The sequence below is a fragment of the Nilaparvata lugens genome, chromosome 11 (assembly GCF_014356525.2).
Source record: "Nilaparvata lugens isolate BPH chromosome 11, ASM1435652v1, whole genome shotgun sequence".
In the NCBI taxonomy this organism is placed as follows: domain Eukaryota; kingdom Metazoa; phylum Arthropoda; class Insecta; order Hemiptera; family Delphacidae; genus Nilaparvata; species Nilaparvata lugens.
Window position 1 is genome coordinate 44409953 of NC_052514.1, and position 18917 is coordinate 44428869.

Here is an 18917-nt window from a genome sequence, read left to right on the forward strand (position 1 = left end):
TTTCAACAGATGTTTGTAGTTGGCACGTCACACATCGTTTTTCGCAATTTACCGTGTAGATTCTGCCCTTTTCAACAATCCTATCTTGACAGAGCCATTTTTGTCCACCCAAACATATTTGAAACCAAATTCCTTCTGTAATTTTCTGGCTTTGGATAACAAGAACCTACGTTGGGCAGTCAGAGAGAAGTTGATATATATTGGATGGATCTCACCTTGCATTCCTATGTGGCTTGTTGATACTTTTTCACGCTGCGTTTTGTTGCATTATATGATGGGTGATTGTGCGTCGTACAATTGGACTATAATTGGTGGCGGGTTTCGTGAGTCCGGGCGTTTTTTAAGACGATGGCAGTATCTATCGCCTCGTCGCTTATCTCAACACCAACAGCTTTGCATGTTTCGAGCACTACTTTTGAAACGTCCTCTTCAGCCGTAACTGGAATGCCATGTAGTTCCAAAGTATTTCTTCTCCCATATTGTTCCAGATCGTCCGTACCATGGACAGAACACCAAATTTTCGTTTTAAAGTTTCATTTTCACTTTGCAGGGCTCTAATTAATTCTTGTTGCGCTGCTATCAGGTTTCCTTGCGTGTGTAAAATACTAGCATTGTTGTCGAGTTTTTGATTACACAAATTGAGAGATTCCTGCAGTTCTTTAAGACAGTTCATTACATCAGTTTTGAAGTCACTGAGGGACAAACTATTTGGATCCACAGAGCCCGAGGAATGAGTAACGAACCCCGCGCCAGGGGTCTTGATAGGGGTCGAATTTGGACCAGCACCACGTTGAAGTCGAATTCCCACCATACAGCTTCCACACTTCCAAGCACCCTTTGCCAAGATCTCGAGTTCAGCCTCACTCAAAGGTCTGTCTGACCACTTGAATACATTTTCCATGGTAAATCGACCGCACTCCGAGCACAATATCGATGAGTTCCTGCCCGACCTAACGACCGGCAAACTGCACTCCGCACACATACTCATTTTTATTTGACAAAGGTCTCGGAAAAGGTAACGTAAGATATGTATGAACTGTAATAGGATCACGTAAGCGATATATTGGATTCTACGAACAATAATAATTTTACAAAAACCGGCAGGCGAAGAAGGATGACCGACGAAACTTACGATTCATAACCTGAACGGTAGCTGATAAGAGAGAGACGATTAGCGACTGCCTCTAGCCACTCTCAATAGAACTGGCAACAAAAACAAAACAAAAGAAGTTTATAAAGTGAGTTGGGAGAGTCTTATTTTGAAATATAATCTATCCTACATATAAGTGTTTTCATAACCTCATTTGGACTATTTTCATCAAAATTAGGAGAGAAAAAGTTTTGGGTTATCCTGTTGATTCTTTCCCAATCATTAATTTGATGTTGTGATTGAGGAATGAAATTAATGATTAGATAAATAAATACTGCCATTATAACGTGGACCTCACTATAGCATAGGATAAAATAATTTTATAGAAGTTTTCTCTGCCTCTAGTTTGAATGAAACTAGTGTGAGGTTCACGTTATAATGGCAGTGTTTGATTAGTAATGGTATTGCTATCCTTGTCTATCATTCTACAAAGCAGATAGCACTATCTCTATCTCGCTCTAATTATTGCACAAAAGCCAATTAAATTAAGCCGGGAACCTATCAGAGAAGGCCTTTCTAATAAGACGGCTTCTCGGATTGGTTCTCGTGGAATTAATAACGGTTAAAATTTAACCGGCTTTTGTGCAACCGGCACTCACACTGACACTATTACTGTAGAAACACATTTGAAACATCGGTACATTAGTATTCTCAAAGCACTAGAAAAGTGAATATTTTACCATAATTCATTGTACTATATCTTACACAATATCATTCATTAGAAAAGGAAATATTGTACATAGATATCTCACTTAACCTACTTAATAGGTCATGTCAGAGACCCTGAAATTGATCAGTTGCGACCAGAAAACTTTGACACCAGACCTGAGCCAGCCAGGTCCCTCGATATTATTATTACCTACTTAATTGGTAACTGTAATTAAAACAGTAATTTTTCATAACTAAATAAATTTATTAACTCAAGAATTCTGTTTGAACATAGAGTATTGTCATAAAAAACATTAATTACATCTTACTTAATTTCAGTTCAGTAGAAACATCACATTTTAATTTAAATCTCTAGTCAAAATCAACAACAGTTGGGTGTTACAAAACAAATTCAGCTGAAATAATATTACAAACAGACAGAAAACAAAACACAGCAAACAAGAAACATATATTTGGAAAAATCCAAATCACAGTCAAAATTAAGAATCACAACCTATATATGTCAAACCCAGTCTCTTTCAGGAACTCAGCAATAGAGTAGAAAGGTTTCTTCTCAAACCTTTCCAAAGGTTCTCAAACCATCTAAGTCTACACTTATATCATTGAAAGGAACTATTATTTCATGGAGAGGTAGCCTATTATATAATTTTTTTATACCACCCACAAGCCAGTGTCTTGTGTCTTTTTCAGTCTACACCGAGGGAAATTAATAATATGATATTGTAACATGTGTTTGAAAAGGGTCACCGTCTAAGTGTCACCCCGACTACCTGACACCTGGTCATTTTTGCCATAGGCGACTACTTGTACCCTCGTAAAAATATACCATTGCCGTCAAGACATCCCCCCAACTACTTGTCACCTACTGGACCGGAGGTGCCAACTAGTCATGACCGTAAACGACAACTTGACACCTCTCACCCTCGCGTCAGAGTGTCCCCCCGACTAGTTGTCACCTCCTTAGAAAGGAGACAAGTAGACGGGGATGGCTCACGTCAATATTACACCTTGCACGCTGGCGTCAAGGTGTCACCCTGACTACTTGTCACCTACAGAGCACCACTTGGCACAGCTTACACCCCCGCGACGTGGGGAGGGGAGATCAAGCAATTTTTATTACTGGTATGATGTAGAATTGAATTCTAAGCACTTTGGTTCAATAACAATTTCCCGTCAAACGCACGGTTCGGAGATATTCGCCGTCTTTGCCATTTTTAGGACAAATTTTTTCGAGTTGGTTGAATGGTGATTTCTTGTGGTGTGGAATCGAGGTGATAGGTTGTCGTGACCGTAGACGACTACCTGTACCCTCGTAAAAATATACCATTGCCGTCAAGTTGTCACCCCGACTACTTGTCACCTACTGGACCGGAGGTGCCAACTAGTCATGACCGTAAACGACAACTTGACACCTCGCACCCTCGCGTCAGAGTGTCCCCCCGACTAGTTGTCACCTCCTTAGAAAGGAGACAAGTAGACGGGATGACTTACGTCACTTGTCCCCTAAAACCCGGTTTTAAAAAGGGACAAGTTGACGGGGTGTCAAGTAGTCGGGGTGGCACCTAGTCGCGTTCCCTTTGAAAATAGATTAGTCTTCTTAGAAAGTGAATAGTTTATTTGCAAACCATAATTTGAATGAATGAATGAGTGAATTAACCTGATAGCAATCCTGAACCGGTTGCCGTAGTGACTGCCCAGTCGTAGGGCCTTCTTCTTGAAGCAGTAGTTGCCAATAGTGATGCTGCGGAACGGCTGAATGGCGGCCATCTTGTTCGGGAACATTCGTCTGATGCACATTGCTTGTGTGGTGCGCGCGCGTTTGTCCTTGATGCCTGCGTACATCACTGAGCTCGGCTTTATTCTGTCAAAAATAATAAATTAATTAATTATTCCAGCTCCCATTCAACTAATACTAATAATTATTTGAAGTGTATCTCGCTATAGAGAGGACTATGCTTTAATGATTTTGTGCAGTTAGACTAGTAGTTCTGTGAACAGTAGACCTCACGCAGTATTCTCATCCACAAGTACCTGATTGAAACAACTATAGACCTTATGGAAATACAGCAATAGACTGGCTTCTCCACACATCTGTGTAATCACTTGTCAGCTGATTTATGATGAATTATTCTATAGTCTGATTTTTACTCTAATATTGGCGTATGAAGGAGGCTCCTTTTTCCTTTTATATTATCCTTGAGATGCAAAATTTCCAAAAACCTTGTATATACGTCGCCGCGCAATTAAAAAATCTGGTGTGGCGCACTCACACAACTTTCCTTGCCGTTATGAAAATTGATCACCTGACGCTAGTAGTGTTCCCGCGCATCTCAAGTCTATTATTCAAAGATTTGAGCCAGCTGGTGACAGAGCAATAACGCTGGAGACACACATGAGGTCTGCTATCTCTTCATAGTGAATGATTTATTAGAATCAACAACAATTTGCAATTGAATAATCACATTTTCTCGAATTTAAAGCTTATTTTCAATTTTAGGTGAAAATGTTACTGAACATTAGTTGTAGAGATTTTCATGCTCAATCTACTCCACTTGATTTTTTTTGTTTCAATTGTATCTGAGCCTGATAATTGGAATCTATCTGCATTGATGGTGCGGAGCTCCTGAAATTTTTACAGATATGGGACTTGTGGCAGTTGATGGAGATTATCGATGACTATTTTAGGTATGAATTTGATCAAAATCGTTGGAGCCGTTTCCGAGAAAATCACGAAAAACCCTGTTTTTGACAACATTTTCGCCATTTAGCCGCCATCTTGAATTGCATTTGATCGAAATTGTTCGTGTCGTATCTTATAGTGGAAGGACCTTAAGTTCCAAATTTCAAGTCATTCCGTTAATTGGGAGATGAGATATCGTGTACACAGACGCACATACACTCATACACACACACATACAGATCAATACCCAAAAACCGTTTTTTTGGACTCAGGGGACCTTGAACGTATAGAAATTTAGAAATTGAGGTTCCTTAATTTTTTCGGAAAGCAATACTTTCCTTACCTTGGTAATAGGGCAAGGAAAGTAAAAAGGAACATACCTGTCAAATTTCATGAAAATCTATTACCGCGTTTCGCCGTAAATGCGCAACTGTTTTGAAAGACACATTTGATATTTTATTTGATATTCAAAGCATTCAGTGACCTCCTATTAAAGGGGTATAAGGACTTGTCATGTCAATTTTAAAGTTGAGTCATTCTACTTCTTAATTGATTAAAACATTGAAGGGTGAGTGGTTGCCGTTGAAATGCTCATTAAATTCACGTATCGAGTTTAATGAGTATTACTGGACTAGAGAATGAAAAAAGAATACTATACTGGAGAAAGAATACTATCAAACTAGAGATAGAATGATACTGGACTAGAGAGAGATAAATACTAGAGATTAGTATCAAAATAACCTCACAGGTGTTGCTAGCTAAACCAGAGGTTTTTATGCTGCAACAAGCATGATTATTATAGAAGTCTTTCAATAGAACAAATCAATCTTCTAGTCACCAAATTATCAAATAATTTCATATTAAATCTCACAGTATAAAATTCCAAGATCAAACAAGAAACATCTGTAATAAATTGAAATAGCCTGTCGTTCGTTTCGCCGGCATTATGAACTTTAAATAAATTATGTTTCATTTCATTTGATCCACTGAACTCCTACAAAAGGGGTGTATGGATCTGTCATATTTATACCACAAGAAAATGTGTGCTATCTTCTTAAACCTCCAATTTGGGGTTTGTAATATCCATTGAATTCCTCAACCGAATATGAACCAATTGACAGCTGCTCCCTTCTCAATAAAATTCCAAATTTCCTCCTTGATAATTCTTTTAAGTGAGATGGCAACAGGTTATGATTGGAGTATTATAAAGGAATCAATAAATGCTGTGAGAACTAGGAAACTAGTAAAAGTACATAAAAGAGAAAAAATAAAAGTGATTACAAACCTCAACTTAGCAGCAATCAAATTGATAGCCTCCGTTGTATCTGTATTCTCTTTATAGAGTACAAAATGCAGGAATTCTCCTTCGGTCCAGCTCCTGCGAACTGAATATATGCATAATAAATGAGAAATTCCATTAAAAAATATATTAGAAACTAAAACTTTGCTGCTCTCCAAGAATGTCTGCACTGCTGGTTATCTATTACCATAGTGAGGTCCACGTTATAATGGCAGTGTTTCATTAGCAATAATAATAATATTATTGAAGTAGATCTTATTGAAGTAGCAGTGCCCAATCAATTTTTCCGCGATAAATGCATTTCAATCTTCAACTTGGTGCCAACCTAACAAAGTCAACTCAACTTTATCTATATATATAAAAGCGAAATGGCACTCACTCACTCACTCACTCGCAGAACTAAAAATCTACCGGACCAAAACGTTCAAATTGGTAGGTATGTTCAGTTGGCCCTTTAGAGGCGCACTAAGAAATCTTTGGCAATATTTTAACTCTAAGGGTTTTAAGGGTTTAAAGTTCGTCTTTTAGCATGTATATTCTTCTTCTCCCAATCTCTCAATTATAATTGAAATTTCCATATCATATATCATATGTTACTATAGAGCTATAATCTAGATAGAGTACCTCTTCGAAACAGTTGTTAACTGGCAACTAAATTAATAATTTTGTCAGGTTGGCATTAAGTTGAGTTGACTTTGTTAGGTTGGCACCAAGTTGAAGATTTAAATGCATTTATCGCGGAAAAATTGATTGGGCACTGCTACTTCAATCCTGAAAATATTATATTACTAGCCGTCAGGCTCGCTTCGCTCGCCATATCCGTTTAGCCAGACGTTTAGTCTGGACCCCGACTGGATTGTCCTAACATATGATAAAAATGCTCAAATAATGAAAAATGGAGGCGAGCGAAGCGAGCCTGCTCATCTCTTTCTTGGGCGATCCAGTCGGGGGTCCAGGCTAGACGGATATGGCGAGCGAAGCGAGCCTGACGGCTAGTTATTTGGTATTGCTATACTTGTCTATTTATTTAAAAATATAATTTCTTGCTTCATAAAATATAACTGATTATTTTAAACGAGAATGAACAGTTGATATTACATCAATAAACCTGTATCAGCTACCGTCTATAGAAGACATTGACAAGACAGAGGATCGGCAACGTTTTTCTCCACTGCCATTATAACGTGGACCTCACTATAGAGTCTAAGGGGAGGTACTCCAAGATCCTCGAAACAGTTTATCTTGTTTTTCCCAGTCAACGAAGAAGAATTAAAGTATCAAGTAAGCATGTGAGTATCAAGTATTCTTTAAATGACTTTAGTTTGAATATATATCAATGTGATTGCCGGTTGCAGAGTAGTCACATAAAGTTAAAATCAGGCATTTAACTTATTTATGAAGCCATAACTCCACTTTTCGTTGCACAGATGTAAAAGTAAACTATAGCTCCCATAGAACTAAAAACGCCCAATTAGACACATGATTTCGTTGCAGAGTCGTCAAATAGAGCTTATTTATGTCTCCAATCGCTAAAAACGGTCATTTAAGTTATGGGCCCGAAGTCGTGCTGTTAAATCCAATATCTACTCCCACCACATGCATTTTAGAGGTTGTGATAGCGTTTTTTGAAAGATGTTTACGAAAAACCATCTGTATATAAGCAAAATATTTTTCTCTCCTATGTTTTTTACTTTCCTTGCCCTATTACCATAGGTAAGGAAAGTATTGCTTTCCGAAAAAAATTAAGGTACCCCAATTTATAAATTTCTATACGTTTCAAGGTCCCCTGAGTCCAAAAAACTGGTTTTTGGGTATTGGTCTGTATGTGTTGTGTGTGTGTGTGTGGTGTGTGTGTGTGTGTTGTGTGTGTGTGTGTGTTGTGTGTGTGGTGTGTGTGTGTGTGTTGTGTGTGTGTGTGTGTGGTGTGTGTGTGTGTGTGTGTGTGTGGTGTATGAGTGTATGTGCGTCTGTGTACACGATATCTCATCTCTCAATTAACGGAATTACTTGAAATTTGGAACTTAAGGTCCTTCCACTATAAGGATCCGACACGAACAATTTCGATCAAATGCAATTCAAGATGGCGGCTAAAATGGCGAAAATATTGTCAAAAACAGGGTTTTACGTGATTTTCTCGGAAACGGCTCCAACGATTTTGATCAAATTCATACTTAAAATAGTCATCGATAAGCTTCATCAACTGCCACAAGTCCCATATCTGTAAAAATTTCAGGAGCTCCGCCCCATCAATGCAGATAGATTCCCAATTATCAGGCTTCAGATACAATTGAAACAAAAAATCAAGTGGAGTAGATTGAGCATGAAAATCTCTACAATTAATGTTCAGTAACATTTTCACCTAAATTTGAAAATAAGCTTTAAATTCGAGAAAATGTGATTATTCAATTGCAAATTATTGTTGATTCTATTAAATCATTCACTATGAAGAGACAGCAGACCTCATGTGTGTCTCCAGCGTTATTGCCCTGTCACCAGCTGGCTCAAATCTTTGAATAGTAGACTTGAGATGCGCGGGTACACTAGCGTCAGGTGATCAATTTTCATAACGGCAAGGAAAGTTGTGTGAGTGCGCCACACCAGATTTTTTCAAGTTGTTTATAAGCTCCAAATCGCTTTGGCACCAAATAAGTATGGTGAGAAATCTCGCCAAAAGCCAAGAGTTGCCATATGGTTTATCAATTTTATGTGAGGTATTTTAGGTCTGTTCACAGTGATGTCAATTAAAACTTTCACCGATGCCAAGACATTGGTTGGATAGAAGCATGTACGGAAAAAAGTGAATAGAGCTGCAGTGTGACTTATGTGTGATGCTAATTCGAGATATAGCTAAATGGGCTTCGGCAAACGACTGTGCAACGACCAACCATTTATGTCAGTGATTTTAAACTATATCAAACTATGTTTGATTTTATGTAACAACTAGCTGTCAGGCTCGCTACGCTCGCCATATCCGTCTAGCCAGGGGGCTCTGCCCCCTGGACCCCCGACTGGATCGTCCAAGAATGGGATTAGCAGGCTCGCTTCGCTCGCCTGCATTTTTATCATGTTAGGACAGTCCACTTGGGGGTCCAGACTAAACGTCTGGCTAAAACGGATATGGCGAGCGAAGCGAGCCTGACGGCTAGTAATATAATATTCCAGGATTGAAGTAGCAGTGCCCAATCAATTTTCCGCGATAAATGCATTTAAATCTTCAACTTGGTGCCAACCTAACAAAGTCAACTCAACTTAATGCAAACTGACAAAATTATTAATTTAGTTGCCAGTTAACAACTGTTTCGAAGAGGTACTCCATCTAGATTATAGTTCTATAGTAACATATGATATGGAATTTCAATTATAATTAAGAGATTGGGAGAAGAAGAATATACATGCTAAAAGACGAACTAAACCCTTAAAAACAACCCTTAGAGTTAAAATATTGCTAAAAGATTTCTTAGTGCGCCTCTAAAGGGCCAACTGAACATACCTACCGAATTTGAACGTTTTTGGTCCGGTAGATTTTTAGTTATGCGAGTGAGTGAGTGAGTCAGTCAGTCAGTGAGTGAGTGCCATTTCGCTTTTATATATATAGACTCTGCAACCGGGCATGAGACACACATACTTCGTATGTATATCATGATATGGTAGGGAAAACAAGATGAATACATGGATCTCATGCACTATTCATAACAGAAAATTTACAAACAGTTAGAAAATACTTACTCTTATTTTGATTCTCATTGGCAACGTAGGAAATCTTCAATATCTTCTTGTCTCCTTTATCGACAGTATTACTGTTCACGTTCGTTTTGAATAGACTTTTTATAGCATTATGTATTTTCACTCGGTCTTCTTTACTCATATTCGTAACCTGAACAATAAATAAATAAAATTACATAGTAATAGATACATAATAATTCAAACACAATGCATTGAAAGTCAAAATAATGATCCAAAGATATAATAGATAATATAAACATATTAGATAAAGAAGAAAATTTGAGAATGGAGAATGAAACTTCAAAACTGTTAGTGGTGCTATAGTGAGTTCCACGTTATGATGGCAGTATTTGATTAACATTGGTTTTGCTATCCTTGTCTATCATTCGACTAAGCAGATAGCGCTATCCTTCTCTACTCCACAACGTGGCCAGATGATTTTTCAACAATGTATGAATATAAGTGGAAGGAGCCTTAGTCTTTTTAGATCGTACCTTGGCGATCGCCAGCAAGTGGTTTGTGTAGGAAATAAGACATCCGACCTTGCTAAAGTAAAGTACGGCGTCCCCCAAGGATCAATATTGGGACCACTCCTCTTTGTATTGATGATAAACGATCTTCTCTCACAATCAACAGCAAGACTGTGTTGTATGCTGATGACACTACTTTTCTTAATTCTCATTCAGATGCACACACTTACATAATATGACAGCTGATACCTTGGCGGAAGCTTCAAGTGGTTCAGAGCTGATGGCTTTAAACTGAACCAGGAAAAAAGACCACATTGATATTCCATATCAACGTCTTGTCATAAGCATGAAACACTAGACAGCATAGGCTTGAGAATGTACAATAAGTTGCCATTGGATATCAAATGTTGTGAAAATATTGTTATTTTTAAAAAAATACTTTTTGAGTGGCTGGTCTTGAGACCTTTCTATTGCTTGACAGAGTTTTCGATTCTACTTGATGTAATCTACTTTGTGACTTTAAACTATTGCTTTGACTTTATTATTTCGTAATTGTATTACCATGACTTTGTCAATTACCTATATGATCTACGACAATATAATCTATTTATTATAATACTACATAAGAATACATTTTATTCAACTTTTATTTAAATTTAGTTTACACAGCTTACATAATTCTTTTCAGAATTGAATTCTCTACAATTTTTATTGCGAAAAATTATTTGTTTACTGGTCATTAAAGAAAGTTATTGGGCATCAAACGTAGAAGTCTGTGTTTTTCTACCGAGATTTTTTGCATATTTCAACTTTTTTCTCAAAAACTACTCACACTACAGCTTTCAGACTAGTTTTATTTAATTTTTCAGATATTTTTCCATATGAATCCAGCCTAAGTTTTTCAAAAACTAGTCTCCAAACAATATGAATCCAGCATAATTTTTAAACAATTCAGCATCGGTGTATTTCACCAGAGGAACTGAATTCCGGGCGAAATCTTTCAACCTGTATAGCTCGCTAATGAAGCGTTTATGGATATATGTTTATAAGAACTTTTTTATTCTTTTTACAATGGAACACAGATTGGGAGAGAAAAACTTGTACTATTTCTCTCCCAAATTTAGTTAACATTAAAAGTCGAAATGAGGTTATGTCTTCTAGATTTCCACAAAATTTTCTGTCCAAAAATAGTCATACAAACCATTCTTTTGAATTTGGATGTTCCGAATAAAAAATAATAATAATTTATAACACTCAGTTATTTTATTAACCTACTGATCGAAGATTGCTTTGCTTACATCGTCTCTCAGTTCCCATAACAGACTAAGGCGGGATGCACACCGGAGAAACGCGTTTCGCGAAAAAAGTTTCAGGAAACGTGAAACGAAAGTTGCTCGCAATCGACTGATAAGATTAAGCAGGGAACGTTTCTTTTGTATGCATGCGCGAGTGAAACGGATTGCATGAAACAAGTTTCACGAAAGAGGGCTTCACGAAATGCGTTTCTCCGGTGTGCATCCCGCCTAGGGCCCGTATGCAGATAATATGTTTAAACGGAAAAATGTCAGCTGTTCGTTTAAACCCCGTATGAAGCACATTATGATAAATACAACCATGTACACAAGTAAACGTTGTATAGCGTTGAACTTGGATGGTGCTAAGATGAATTGTGTAATTTAAAGAAGTAATATATTTTGTTGAAAACCTGAAATAAATGGTTTTCAACAAAATATATTACTTCTTTAAATTACACAATTCATCTTAGCACCATCCAAGTTCAACGCTATACAACGTTTACTTGTGTACATGGTTGTATTTATCATAATGTGCTTCATACGGGGTTTAAACGAACAGCTGACATTTTTCCGTTTAAACAGAGTATCTACATACGGGCCTTAGGCGGGATGTACACCGGAGAAACGCATTTCGTGAAGCCCTCTTTCGTGAAACTTGTTTCATGCAATCCGTTTCACTCGCGTATGCATACAAAAGAAACGTTCCCTGCTTAATCTTATCAGTCGATTGCGAGCAACTTTCGTTTCACGTTTCCTGAAACTTTTTTCGCGAAACGCGTTTCTCCGGTGTGCATCCCGCCTTAGTCTGTTATGGGAACTGAGAGACGATGTAAGCAAAGCAATCTTTGATCAGTAGGTTAATAGAATAACTGAGTGTTATAAATTATTATTATTTTTTATTCGGAACATCCAAATTCAAAAGAATGGTGTGTATGACTATTTTTGGACAGAAAATTTTGTGGAAATCTAGAAGACATAACCTCATTTCGACTTTTAATGTTAACTAAATTTGGGAGAGAAATAATACAAGTTTTTCTCTCCCAATCTGTGCTCCATTGTAAAAAAGAATAAATAAATTGATGAACTTAGTAAGTAAATTTTCAAGTACATAAGTTATTAGTTGGCTTGATGATTGACCGACCGAAGTGAGGTCTAAGATTCAAGTCGACGGTTTGGCATTTCTCTTAATGTTTGTATGTTTGTCTCTTATATGTTGCGAATTTATGGCGAAACGCGGTAATAGATTTTCATGGAATTTGACAGGTATGTTCCTTTTTTAATTGCGCGTCGACGTATATACAAGGTTTTTTGAATATTTTGCATTTCAAGGATAATATAAAAGGAAAAAGGAGCCTCCTTCATACGTCAATATTAGAGTAAAAATCAGACTATAGAATTATTCATCATAAATCAGCTGACAAGTGATTACACAGATGTGTGGAGAAGCCAGTCTATTGCTGTATTTCAATAAGGTCTATAGTTTCAATCAGGTACTTGTGGATGAGAATACTGCGTGAGGTCTACTTACTGTGAACAGTAGACCTCACGCAGTATTCTCATCCACAAGTACCTGATTGAAACTATAGACCTTATTGAAATACAGGTGTGGCTTCTCCACACATCTGTGTAATCACTTGTCAGCTGATTTATGATGAATAATTCTATAGTCTGATTTTTACTCTAATATTGACGTATGAAGGAGGCTCCTTTTTCCTTTTATATTATCCTTGAAATGCAACTATTGCTATAGTGAGTTCTACGTTATAATGACAGTGTTTGATTAGCAATGGTATTGCTATCCTTGTCTATCATTCAACAAAGCGGATAGCGCTATCTCACTCTCGCTTTGTTCTGTTGCCAGATTAGATTTTAACAATGTAGAATTAATAATTAATTAACAAAATATTACATATTTTAATGAAAATTCATTATGAAATTATTATTGAAAAATATAATTCCCTGCTTAATAAAATAAAATTGATTATTTTAAACGAGAATGAACAATAATTAATATTACATCAATAAACTTGTATCAACTACTGTCAAAAAGGCATTGACAAGACAATGAAGATCGGCAACGTTGTTCTCCTATCTTTCTCCACTGCCATTATAACATGGACCTCACTATAGTATTGTAATTTTTACGGCTAGTGAATTTGAAGATCCACCATTCTTGAAAAAGTTGACAACTACCTTTGTTTCAGAATTCCTGTGAATCCAGTCAAGTTTTGGTTGACATACTCGGTGATTCCGACGTCAGACTCTTTTATCGACATCAGTTCTCCAGTTCTATTTTTATCCTTGTGTTCTTGACGATCATCTCTGCTATTGTATTCGCCTTTTCTCTTCCATCCTCTTTCTCCTCCTTCTCCTCCTCCCCCGTCTCTCCATCCTTTATCGCGTCCTCTTCCTCTACCTCCTTCTCCTCTTCCCCAACCTCCTCTTCTTCGATCATGTCGATTATTAGAATCCCCCATTTATTTTGTTTCCAGCCTCTGTCGTTACCTGAAAATAGAATAAAAATTATGGTTTTGAATGAAATTTTATTGAATGAAACAATTAGAAACTGCCAATTCAATAATTGTTGTCAATTCTATTATCAACTCAAGGCAATAGTCCTATAGTGAGATCCACGTTATGATGGCAGTGTTTGATTAGCAATGGTATTGCTATCCTTGTTTATCATTCAACAAAGCTGATAGCGCTATCTCTTTTTCGCTTTGCTCTGTTGCCAGATCGTCTTTTAACAATGTAGAATTAATCAATTAACAAAATATTTCATCTTAATTATGAAAATTCATTATGAAATTATTTAAAAATATAATTTCTTGCTTGATAAAATATAGCCTAATCGAATATTTTAAACGAGAATAAACCATTAATATTACATCAATATTCCTGTATCAGCTACCGTCTATAGAAGGCATTGACAAGACAGAGGTTAGCAACGTTGTTCTATCTTTCTCCACTGCCATTGTAATGTGGACCTTGAATGGGACGTAGAATGATTTATGTATATATTTCAACCTCAATTCCATCTGTGATATTAAATTTGCTTTTTTAATTATTCAGACTATATTATATGTATATTGTTGTAACATTTGTAATGTATATTAAATTTGTTTTAGTTATTCAGACTATATTATATGTATGTATATTGTTGTAACATGTGTAATGTATTTATGATCTGTATTGTTTGATGAATTGTTTATGACCTGTGTTAATATTTTATTATATACGATGCATAACATGAAAAATAAAATTGAAATTGCAATTATTTTTGACAGAATTAAGCCGAGTTCGGTGATGTACGCTGGCATCAATGTAGAATTAATAATTATTTGACAAAATATTTCATCTTAATTATGAAATTATTTAAAAATATAATTTCTTGCTTGATAAAATATAATTGATTATTTTAAACGAGAATGAACTGTTAATATTACATCAATAAACCTGTATCAGCTACCGTCTATAGAAGGCATAGACAAGAAGAGGATAGGTAACGTTTTTCTTCAGCTTTCTCCACTGCCATTATAACGTGGACCTCACTATAGTCTCTTATACTGTGCCGTTCGAACACTCTCACTCCAACAAGACAGTAGTTGACGGTAATCGGCTTGAGTCAACAAAACATCGGCGTAAAACTTGGAACATAAACGACCTACACCATGGGATATCTCCTTATGCTATATTTTCTCTATGATGAGATTTTGTGATAGTTGACTAATATTAATATCCCTACAGAGACACACTTACTTTATTCCAACACAGTGGACACACTGGGGTGTTGAACACCCCAATTTAATTTTGCATGTTTCTTTGTAAAAAATTGATAAAAAAGTACTTAGCCCATACTTCATCATTTCTTAATCATTTTTGTTTCAAGTGCATACAGAGATCGAAAGTAAAGCACTGCTTATCAATATTTAAACTAACTTTAGAAGTACGTATGTTCCGCCTGAGTGTTGGTGGAGCTCCTAATCTGGTTTGATCATTGCCAATGACAACTTCATCAAAAACTCACGTCTCTTCATTTTATTGTTTTGAACCTCAAGTTGTAGAGAATCATAGCATTTGTTCCAATCTGATCCATCATCCCATACCACGAGAATCATATCATTTATTCCAATCTGATCCATCATCCCATACCACATTCGTAGTAAAGGAAATCTTTGTAAAAAATATTTGAAAAGAGTTCAACGTAGAAGACACTCTGGGGTGTTAGACACCCCAAACGAAGAACAAGATGAGCTGGTGACCTTGTATAATGCTATTACTGACTGAAAGTGGTGGAGAGCAGTTGACAATCCTTCAAACCTGATTTAGACTGGGCAAAATTCCCATCCGTTTGATATTGTCAACTGCAGAGCAGAAAAAAAATCCCTGGGGTTGAAACACCCCAGTGTGTCTCTTTAGGGAATTATTATTTCACCCCAACAAAACAGTAATAATAGAAAGTAGTCGACGGTAATGAGTTTGAGTTGACGAAATTGGCTTGAAATTTGGAACATAAATGACCTACACCATGGGATATCTCCTTATGCTATTTTCTCTCTATGGTGAGATTTAGTGATAGTTGATTAGGTTACATCATAGAGAAACAATAGCGTAAGTAGATATCCCATGGTATAGGGCGTTTATGTCGCAACTTTTACTATTATCCCAAGACGATTACTGTTGCTTAGTGTCGAATTTTACTGATTTGTTGGGGTGAGAGTGAACGGCACAATATGAGAGACTACCAGTGTCACACAGCTTCACGGGAGAGAATTACAGGAACTATCGGCTTGAGATAACAGTAAAAGTTACGACATAAACGCCCTATACCATGGGATATCATGTACTTACGCTATTGTTTCTCTATGGTTAGCCTATATCTTTGTGCATCTAACGAGCTCGAGTTGACAAAAAATCGGCTTGAAATTTGGAACATAAACAACCCACACCATGCGCCACTAAGAAGACACCATGTCTTCTTATGCTATCTTCTCTCTATGATAACTTATTACTTACCAAACTTTTGAGAAGAAGTCTTGTCATTCTTCGACAAATAAATGGCGCTCACTGTGGGTGCTGGCTTGGGTTTGGAAGCCTCCAGTTTTTCTCTCTCTTTGTCCTTACTCAGTTGCCGGAACCTTTCCAGGATCGAGAGGGGTTTGTCGGCTTTGGAACTTTGTTCAGCGTCCATTGATCTGGAAATAATAGGAATATTGTAAAAATTACGGCATTTTTAGAGGAGCTTGATACATTCCCAAGGAGGGTATACTTGAATGGTTCTTAGTCTCTAGGTGTTTTCTGAATGAGTGTTCAAATTCAAATTTATTCATTCCTTGAACAATATTACAAAAATAATCAAATTGACATGTTCAATGTATAAATACAAAAAAAAAACAAAGTACAGGAGAATGTAAAGCTCACAAGACAAGAGTCCGTTCGTGAGCTTAATTAAGAAATTGATTTTGTTGAATTGCGTGTTTTGAGTTTTTCGACGCCTTTGATCCCACAAGTGTAAGTAATGGATGAAGCAGTTCTGAATGCGTTAAATTTTCATTTGTTTCCATTATGATGTAGTGTTAGTAAGCAATGGGTCTTGCAAAACCTGGCAATACATTGTCATTTGTGATAAAGAATCAATAGAGCAGAAGATATTAATGATATTGGGACACCAGTAAGAAACAAGTGGTTCTCTTGTGTAAAGCAAGCAGGGACACCCTTTGCTACCAATGGTGTACAAATAATATAATAAAATAATATTGTATATTATTTATGTTGGAGGAGGCGAGCACATGGTTTAGGGCAAACAGACTGTGTATGAATGGAGAGAAGACACAGAATTTTCTATGCACCCTGAGGCATGGCCTACCTCCTTTTGGTGGGCCTGAGGTTAAGCTCTTTGGATTCATGGTTGACTCATCACTGACATGGGACCAGCACATTGATATGATATGTAACCGACTCTCCAAAGTTACATATCTGATACGGAAACTGAGAAGCCATGTTCCAAGGAATTACCTGGTTACCATGGTATGTTTCATGGCCACATCAACTATGGGATTGCACTTTGGGGGCATGCGAGTGGATGTCACAGAATTCTCCTCCTACAGAAGAAAATGATTCGTATAATAACATCGTCACCATACTTGGAGCATTGTCGCCCGCTGTTCAGGAGGCTGGGAATACTCACTGTCTTCGGTCAATATGTGCTGAACTCCCTTGTTCTTCTGAAGGGCCAACTTCACACACTCCAAGCAAGAGGCCAGATACACAACTATTCAACTAGAGGGCGAGACAACATTGACCTTCCCTACTCTAGATTGGCTAAGCTGCACACTTGCTACCCAATACGCGCATTAAAGATCTACAATAGACTTCCACTGCAGGTGCGAGAACTGGAGGTGAGAGTGTTCAAGAAAGTGCTCCGAGAAAAGCTAATAAACCTCCCTCTCAATTCTTTGAGTGGGGAGGAGATTGTAGGCCTATGTTTTCTAGTCTCTTCGATCGGCCATCTAGAGATTAGTGTAAATATTAAACTTTTGTTTTTTTATTCATCGACAATGTCTATCCGGTAGGCTATATGTACACTGGTCACAGACAGAATAAAAATTGAATTGATACCAGTATGAAATTAGTAGTTCTCTTGTGTAATGCACCTGAGCCACCAAATGTGTTTCAATGAAGCCACCAGACCAACTGGACTACACATCCTGGCATCCAAGTACCAACCTCAGGTTAGTATTTCATTTATATTAACATTTCTTTAGTGTTTCACTTGACACTGCCTCTCTGGAGACCCTAGTCCTTGGCAACGACTTCAAGTGTATACTTCAAGTATTCAAGTGGTCTATTCAAGTACTTACCCAATTGAAGCTCCAGGACTAAAAGTACAGGGATTTTATTCTATTTTATCTGGTATCCCTGGCAGATGTTCCTTGTGGAATGAGCGCAATAAGAACTATTGTCTTGTAAATTGCACGGCCACTTGGTGTTCCACTGGAGTCCTTATGTGATAAGGTCCAAAGTATCACTTCAAGTTAATAAACATACCACATTTGACTAAGAGTAATGCAGCATCAATATGTTGTACCAAAAAAGGCCAATGAAGACCAGTGCCAATGTGTGAATAGGTGGTTTACCAGAAAATAAATGTGGACTAGGCATCACCAGGCTCACCAGGCTGGGCTAGCTTACATGGTAAAACATGTGGATCTAGCCATTACTTAGTTTAAACAAGATAAAAGTTGGTTAGTTTTCCTAATGTCTAGCCTTGGTGGCTCAATAAAATACTCATAAATAGGTGAGTATTTTGTGAGAACAAGCATGCGGCTACTCCAAAAAAATGCCACCTTCAAGTGATCAATTTTAAGAGCTATATTTTGAACAGGAGGGCAAAAATCTGTATACTCACGATTAAATATGATCAATTCCACTATAAATAAGAAATAATATCCGTTTAAAGTGCAAGAAAAACCTGCAGTGTCAATTATTGCTCAGTTCTTCATAAACGTGTCTGGCTCTAACCTAACAATCACAATATCACAGAACATAACCTCAAAACTCGTCAACAATGCAGACGACAAAATTAAAATTTCTAAACAAGAAACAAACATTAAAATAGAAATATAATGAG

General features: G+C 37.0%; 2 protein-coding genes across 2 annotated transcripts in view; both read right to left on the reverse strand.

The window, feature by feature from the left end:
* LOC111059104 (pseudouridylate synthase 7 homolog) overlaps nucleotides 1-9669 on the reverse strand; it is a 22415-nt gene extending 12746 nt beyond the window's left edge. Inside the window, 3 exon segments of the mRNA XM_039438522.1 lie at nucleotides 3477-3680; nucleotides 5785-5884; nucleotides 9526-9669. Coding sequence (XP_039294456.1) covers nucleotides 3477-3680; nucleotides 5785-5884; nucleotides 9526-9664 — 443 coding nt within the window. The 5' untranslated portion in view covers nucleotides 9665-9669.
* A 3658-nt stretch (nucleotides 9670-13327) lies between these two features.
* On the reverse strand, nucleotides 13328-18851 carry LOC111056429. The gene is made up of 3 exons (XM_039438524.1): nucleotides 18696-18851; nucleotides 16304-16482; nucleotides 13328-13792 (listed from the first exon to the last, which is right to left on the reverse strand). Exons 2-3 carry the CDS (start codon nucleotides 16476-16478, stop codon nucleotides 13563-13565), a joined length of 405 nt encoding a protein of 134 aa, XP_039294458.1. The 5' UTR covers nucleotides 16479-16482; nucleotides 18696-18851; the 3' UTR covers nucleotides 13328-13562.
* Nucleotides 18852-18917: the final 66 nt, after the last annotated feature.